Source organism: Suricata suricatta, chromosome 5 (genome assembly GCF_006229205.1).
Source record: "Suricata suricatta isolate VVHF042 chromosome 5, meerkat_22Aug2017_6uvM2_HiC, whole genome shotgun sequence".
Taxonomy (NCBI): Eukaryota; Metazoa; Chordata; class Mammalia; order Carnivora; family Herpestidae; genus Suricata; species Suricata suricatta.
In genome coordinates, this window is record NC_043704.1 from 81,747,787 (window position 1) to 81,755,716 (window position 7,930).

General features: G+C 34.2%; 1 protein-coding gene across 3 annotated transcripts in view; it reads right to left on the reverse strand.

The window, feature by feature from the left end:
- VPS8 (VPS8 subunit of CORVET complex) overlaps positions 1 to 7,930 on the reverse strand; it is a 238,633-nt gene that overhangs the window by 205,632 nt on the left and 25,071 nt on the right. For 2 of the 3 annotated variants that reach the window (XM_029939720.1, XM_029939718.1), the window contains exons 7-8: positions 6,337 to 6,369; positions 5,324 to 5,378 (exon numbers count right to left, since the gene is read on the reverse strand). In XM_029939720.1, the coding sequence (XP_029795580.1) occupies positions 5,324 to 5,378; positions 6,337 to 6,369 (88 nt within the window). Of the gene's footprint in view, positions 1 to 2,261; positions 2,268 to 5,323; positions 5,379 to 6,336; positions 6,370 to 7,930 lie in introns of all 3 variants that reach the window. The other variant, XM_029939719.1, reaches the window with a different exon arrangement.

Genomic DNA, 7,930 nt, shown 5'->3' on the forward strand with positions numbered 1-7,930 from the left:
AGGTTTCTTCTGCTGATGTAACTAAACATTCTGTCTCCAAGATTATTCAGGACACTTCTAGGAAAAGGTATTTGGTAAAAATAAACATAAAATCTCTTCCAACCACTTGAATTCTAAAGTTAATATGGAAAGAACAGAAGGATCTGGACAGAAGAAAGGTAAAAATCAGAGCTCTCCCCTAGGGGCTCTTGATCGCCTTAATTTTTAAGGAAAAATTCTATTTTTCCCTACTCTCGACGTCTGCTTTGTCTATTGTTGGGAGAAACCATTAAATTAACAGTACATCTAATTTCATTTACAGAGCCACATAAAATCACATTTGGTTGGCATTCTCAACTTAGTTTTCAAAAAAACTTGAGTGGGTCCTTATAAAGCAAATAACTCTAGGCAAGAAATATGAAATGAGACTATCGTTTTTCCTATAAACTTCACAGAGTTGGCACAGAGCTTAAATAAGAAAATGCCTGTGAAAAATGTGAAAACTATCAAATGATACAAATGCAAGGAATTATTATTAATAATAATTTGCCAATTAAGACAACGTGAAGCCTAGTTATCACAAACACTGCAATGAATTATATGTGTTTATTAGTAGATCTTTCAAAGTATACATTGCTTAGGGCAGATTTCCTCAGCATATTCTAGGCTTAAGAGTAATGTGCTAAATAGCAAAGAAAACCCACAAGTAATGTATAAAGTCTGTAATAGCCATAAAATCTAAATCTGAACATACTTCAAGAGAATTTCTGCTCTTTCCATATACCAAAATTGACCCAATCCTCTATTTCTTCATCCCTAATTTGTTTTAACTAGTTCCCAAAGACCTTCAAAGAAGGAAGTAACTAGATCCTAGAAAAAATCAAGTTTAATTGTGTGTATAGAGCTCTCTTATTGCCAGCATTCATCATTCTTCAATACTACTCTTTTCTTACCCTTTGTGCATCTTAAAATATTCTCTAAGACCAAAGGAAAAGAGAAGAGGCTATTAGAAAATATGTTTCATCAATGATCATAAAACAGGTGAAGCACTTTATCTATCCTCCACTTAACCAACTGGAATGTTTGTCCCCTTTGGAAAGCTCACTGACAGAAGCCCAGGACACAGGGTATCCGAAGGCTAACTGGCTATCATCCAGAACACTGATGCTTACGAATAAGTTAGCAGTGTTCATTTGTAAACCTGCTCATACCACTGTACTGTTACTGGACTTTAAAAATTAAACAATAAATGAACCAATGAAATACAGTGGGGAAAAAAAGCTGTTGTTTCCATGAAAAGTAAATGAACGCTCACAAAAAAACTTGTTAAAGGTGTTTCTTTGAAAAGCTGTCATGTAATAAGACATGGACAAGATACCTGTAGAAGATTAATGAGTTGTTTTGAAAAATCTGTAATCTTGCATTCCTCAACTGATTCACAGGTGCCTAAGCTTTTTTACTTCTTTGTTCTGAAGTAGAAGTGCAAATTTTTAAAGAAAATTTTTTCTAATGTTTTATTTATTTTTGAGAGAGAAAGAGACAGCATGAGCAGGGGAGGGTCAGAGAGAGACAGAGACACAGAATCTGAAGACAGGCTCCAGGATCTGAGCTAGCTGTCAGCACAGAGCCTGATGTGGGGCTCAAACCCACAAACTATGAGATCATGACCTGAGCCGAAGTCGGGCACTTAACCGACTGAGCCACCCAGGTCCCCCAAAAAGTGAAAATTTTATAGGACTCATTATTGATAAAATTTATTCCAAAAAAGAGCTGCAAACCTCCAATTAGCAGACACAAACTCAAAGAAAAGGCTTTAGACTGTATTAAATGATTAAGGAGATAAAATGAATATTTGTGTATTTTCAGTTAAAACACTGAAAGTATGCATATTTTTATAATTTTTAACAAGTCCCTGCTTTAACCAGTTTGTTGGCTGCTTTTATTTTAAATTCTTTTTAATGTTTGTTCATTTTTGAGAGAGAGAGACAGAACGTGAGTAGGGGAGGGGCAGAGAGCGAGGGAGACATAGAATCAGAAGCAGGCTCCAGGCTCTGAGCAGTCAGCACTGAGCTTGACATGGGGCTTGAACTCACAAACTGTGAGATCACAACCTGAGCCAAAGTCTGACACTTAACCGACTAAGCCAGCCAGGCATCCTAGCTGAGCTTTATTTTTAGTAAGCAGTTCATAAATGGGCATCAACTATAATTGACAGCATTCTCTTTCAACACTAAAAAGGCCAAAAGAAAAAAAGTCACTCATGCAAATCAAAATTACTATACCTTTTCCTTTGAATCCATGGAGATAAGATCAAAAGAAAGAGAAAAGCAAGAAATCAGTTCAAAAGTTCAGAGAAAAGACAGGTAAAATTTCAAAAGTATAAGTGACAATCTTTAGTTATCTCTGGGAATAATACTAAATGTGATTAAATGATTTATGATATACTCAGGTATTAGTTATGGGAAAGAGAAAATGCACTACATTCAAATTATAGCACAATGAGTAAATCCAAGTCCAGTAAGTTTGGTAGAAAGAATATCTACAGAAGTATGTACTGACCCCCCAAAATAGGAAACTAAGAGCCCTGGAATGGGGACACATCTTTATGAAGATTTCAATTTTTGAGATCCTGTATAATACAGAAGAACCAAGATACATAATATCATATACCTAGAGTCCGTAAGAATAGGCAACATATATCACCTTTAAGAAGCTTCCAATGATCACTACTTTAATGACCCACCTATATTCCAAAACAAGCATACTTAAAACAAGCATACTTCTTCTGCTACACTTTTCCTATGATCAATAAAGATATTTAAACAAGGCCACATTTAACCCAGATCTCTAATCCAGACACTTCATAGAATCATCACTCTGCCATTCGTTACTGCCATTAAAACAAATTTTAATCCATGTTAAAACTCACTGTTCAAATAATCTGATTCCTACAAAAATAATGACTGTTAATAACTGCATGAATAAAAACCCAAAGCATAACCAGAACGTTATGATTCTTTCTCAAAATTTTCACTTTGGTATACTTTCTTTTGCATGAGACTGTAGAGAAAGATTACGATTTCATCATATCTACAAGAAAGCTGTTGAACACCTAAAAAAATTAAAGAGCAGGCCCAAGGAAATTAAGGAGACAGTAGCAAAGCAAAAAAAAATCATATACTCTTCTCTCCTCTGTTGGTTTTTATTTTTAAAGTATTCACTTTAATTTGTCGCCGTAGTTTTACATGGGTTTGCTTATAAACAGACATTCCTATAACCTTGTGGAAAGGAAGGGATGTTAAAGCAAACCAGTGTTGAGGAAAAGTGAGCACTAGTAAGCAGGAACAAAAAAACCAACTTGCATTCTGCTGACAGAAAAACATACATTATACTCGATTCTCATTCATCTTAGTTCTTCTATTCTTTTCTTCATATATCTTGGAATTTGCCTCCTTTTCTCTCAGGGCAGAGTTGCTGAGAATGGTGAAAATGCACTGATGTAGGGTTCAGTGTTTCTTGATTCTGAACTTGGCTCTGTATCTCTTAACCTCTCTGGTTCTCAATTACCTCATACGTAAAACAGGAAGACTGACCTAAAAAGTAAGATCCTTTCCCCAAATCCTTTCAATCTAACACCAATTTGGCCACCACAGGAAAACAAGCATTCTTACACCAGTTAAGACAGCAGGCTGGTAAAACTTCCTAGAAGCAATCAGGTTATATCACAAGTATTTAAAATGTTTTTACCCTAATTCATTCATTCATTCATTCATTCATTTATTCAATGTATGAAACCTGGAAAAAATAAAAATAAAAAATAAAATGTCCTGGACTTAAGCAATTCTGCTTTTAGGAATTTGTCTTGAGGAAGTAATCAGATCCACAAAAATGCAGTTATAAAGATGTTCATCGCTATACCATCTGTTTAGAAACAACCTGCAGTAGGAAATGATGAAGTAAATTATGGTGAGTCTATTTAAAAGAATACTGTGTAGCCATTAGAGATGATATTAAAGATGAATACATAATTACATGGAAAGATGCTCATTATAACAAAAAAGGTTACAAATTAACATGATTTCATTTTGGGTATATACATATACATATATATATATATATATATATATATTCACAAAAAAAGTCTTAAAGGGCCACACAGAAATGTTAGGGATTATTCCAGGATGCCAAAATTTGCTATTTTTATATCTCCAACCTTTTGCTCATCTAAATTTTCTACTATGAACACATATCAATTCTAAAATAAGAAAAAAAACTATTGAAAGGATCAATTCTAAAGTTCTCTCAAAAGAATTATATTTTTGTGTCCATTCTTCCTACCCCCAAACAGTAAAGCTCTATTATTTAAATCAATCACCTTTGAAAAGACTAGGTGTTAAAATCCCATGATAGTTTAGATTTTTATTTATAAATAGGAACTCCAAATTGTTACAAATAGGAATTCAATATTCATAAGTAGGAATTCAAATTGTTCAAAAACAAGGGGAAATAACCAGTTTTTCATTCATACGGTAAATAATGACACAAGCCCCACAGCGATCAAATTGTGGTACTATTATTAAAATATTTCCAGGTAATCCTTCTACAGTCTCCTGTAGATTCCTTAATAAAATACAGGGCTATTGGGAATTCCATTTAGGAGGGATGCAAAAGACTTCAGATTCAGAAGAGAACAATTAAAAATGCCAGAAAAATATTATCTAACAGTTTTTAAGTAAAAAAAAAAATGCACTGCTTATAGTACTGAATTCAAAAGCAAAGAGTAATGAAACTAGGGTTATTTCATCTCAGGTAGAAAAAAAGGGGGGAAAACACTTAAGACTACCATCTAATATACAAACAAATGAATGTTATATTTTCTCCTAAACCAACAAACAAATGTGATTATGGGCTACACATTTTTCAGTTTAGAGAAATTTACAATGTAAATGAAAAAGAACTTATTGTCAGTTTGAGTTACTAACAATTACTAAGAAAGCCTGTGAATCTCTTTCCCTGAAGATCTGCTAAAATATGTTTAGAATCAAAAATCACCACCACCACAAACTGAGGCAGACAAGAAGACTACCCAAGGTCCCTTTCAACTTTATATTCTTTCTGGCTCGGTCTGTAGAATCAGAAAATATGATATGATGATTTATAAATTATTAAAGAAGAAAAACTTGCAATGAGCAACAAAATGAACTTGGGTCGAACTGCTACTTTTCAAGTCTTCCACTTTTTTTTTTTTTACAAGAAAATAGAGTTTACAATTAAACTATTAAACAATATAAAATCTAAAAGGATACTTAACATCTACAATAAATAAAGTACTTAGAAAATTTACCAAATATTAAAGCCAATCCATGAGATGTACCCACTGCTATCAGACTGGACACTGCCTGAGAACAAAAGGGAAGATTACATTTTTGAAATATTACATCAAGGATCTTGAAACAATGTGAGTTGAATTTGTTGGTCTTCTTTCCTCTAGGCCCAGATGACATACCAACTATTATAAATAAGGAGAATTTCATCTAGGAGGCAAAACGGGAAATGAAACTCAGGACGTTTTATTTCTGGGAATCCCTCTAAATTTACTCTAAGGGTAACAATATCAAAATATCATATGTTCAACATTATAGGCAGAAACACACCACTTCTATTCTAAAGCAATTTTTTAAAAAAATTCAGGGGTCCGGACAAAGTTAGAGGCACTTATGCTACCCAACCACGAGCCAGCTCTGAGGTATGGGGAAGGGGTTGAGAAAGCCCTTCAGTTTATTCACAGGAGCCAAAAGCACCAGATATATTCGAACTTCAGCCCACTTCCTCACCAACTGACTGACTAATAAGAAAGCTACAGGAGGCAGCTGGAAGTATTCAAGAAAAGAGGGCACTAGTGTGCTTTCAATATCCCCCAGTTCTCTATAATCGCGCCACAGATTTACTATTTGGCAGGCTTGGCAATGGAGTTCAGAACTATTAAATGTACTATTTACCACAAAGTGATTTCACCAAATGCTGTTTTCCACTCCCTTATAACCAAAGAGAGGCCAAATCACAGAAGGAGCAAATTTACTTGGGCATGGGAGGACCACATATAAATAAACCTGGAAAAGGCTAATCATTATTCCATTAAATGCTTCTCAAACAAAAGCCTGAAGAATAACAATACACTTGAAAGAAAGAGAACATTCAATATGGAAAAGTTTTAAACCTGATTACTGGCAGTAAAGGACTTACGAATTTATTATCATAATAATTTATGCAATAACTTTGAACATTAGAAGAATAAATCTAAGAAAACCCAATCAAATAGAAAGCTTACTTTTAAAGGATTATTTAAAGTGTACTTACAATTGCTGTAGGCAAGCCAGCATCCACTTTGTCCTAAATGAAATGAGAAAAGTATTTGAAAAGATACTCTCATTTTTAAACAGAAAATGATATAAGCTACTCTCTTTACGTATACCTTTAATCCAAATCAATTCAGACAAGAGATGGGACCCTCATTTTTGCCCCCAACTAAGAGAAACCACAAAAGTTGTACAGACCAAGAAAATATAAAGAGCATGAGAGTGGATCATTTTATTTTACTAACTGTAACAAATGCTGTAAGAAAGGTACTGATTATAAATGAAAATGTAGGAAGAGAGAGAGGAAAGAAGTTCTACCTTCAATAATGTAGATACACTCTAAGTAGTACAGGTTACAAAGACAGGAGTACATGAAGATTTTAGAAAAGGGAAACATGCTAAAGATACTCTTTCTCTAAGCTTCCTATCAAACAAATCATCCAATAATCCTTCAATAAAACCCAAGCTGGGTGTATTTGGTAAGTCTTCAGGCATCAGAAAATTAAAAATTAGGTGCTAGTCCCACCTCTATACCGGTAACTGTATGACTCAGGGAAAGTCACCTAACCCTCTGGGTATTAGTCTCTTTATCTGTTAAAGGAAAGAGCAAATAATGCCCTTTCAACAACAATTTGTACTAAGGGACAGATTATATGTCAAGTATCATATAAATATCTAGATATCTATTTGATGTTTCTATAGCTTTAAATAAGGGGTTACAATGACTAGCACTGTAGTAGCAAAGAGCTTTCACTTACTTGTATTACACTATTATCTCAAATGCAAAAGATAGATAAAATATGTATTATTCTGATTTTCCAGATTAAGAAAACAGAAGTTTTAAAAAGTGCAATTGACTTGCCCAAGATTATTCAAGAAGTGATAGAAAACTAAGTGTCAAACTCAGAGTTTCCAGTTCCCAGGCCAGACGCTATATTATTTCTGTATTTCTTCTCTATGTCTGTCCCTGTCAATGTGGTCAATTAATTATTATAATCTCTCAGAAGGCAGAATCAATTTTATCCAACTTTACAGAGTTTCCTGGGAACTAACTCAAGAAACTTACTCCAGTGCATGGTAACAAGAGGAAGAACAATCACAAGGCTGCTATGTTCAATGTTCCGGATCGCAGCATACATTCCACTTTGTATGGAGATGTGTGTGTAAAGTATACCTAACATGCTTGACAATTAAGATCCATACAATAAATACTTGATGAATGATTGATTTGTATCCTAGGATAGGGAAAAAGAATGAAAGAGCAGATAAAAAGCATAAACTACATTCAAAGTTAGCTGAATAATGAAATTAGAAGTCAGCTTCCTATAAAAGCCAAAAAAACCCAAAAAAACAAAAAAACAAAAAACCCAGGGGTGCCTGGGTGCCTGGATGGCTCAGTCAGTTAAGCATCTGACTCTTGGTTTCAGCTCAGGTCATGATTTCACGGTTCTTGGGTTTGAGCCCTGCATCAGGCTCTGCACTGACAGTGTAGAACCTGCTTGGGATACTCTGTCACTCCCCCACTCGTGCTCTCTCAAAACAAATAAACTTAAAAAAAAAAAAAAAAAAAACCACTTTTTTTGGCAAAAGGCCAA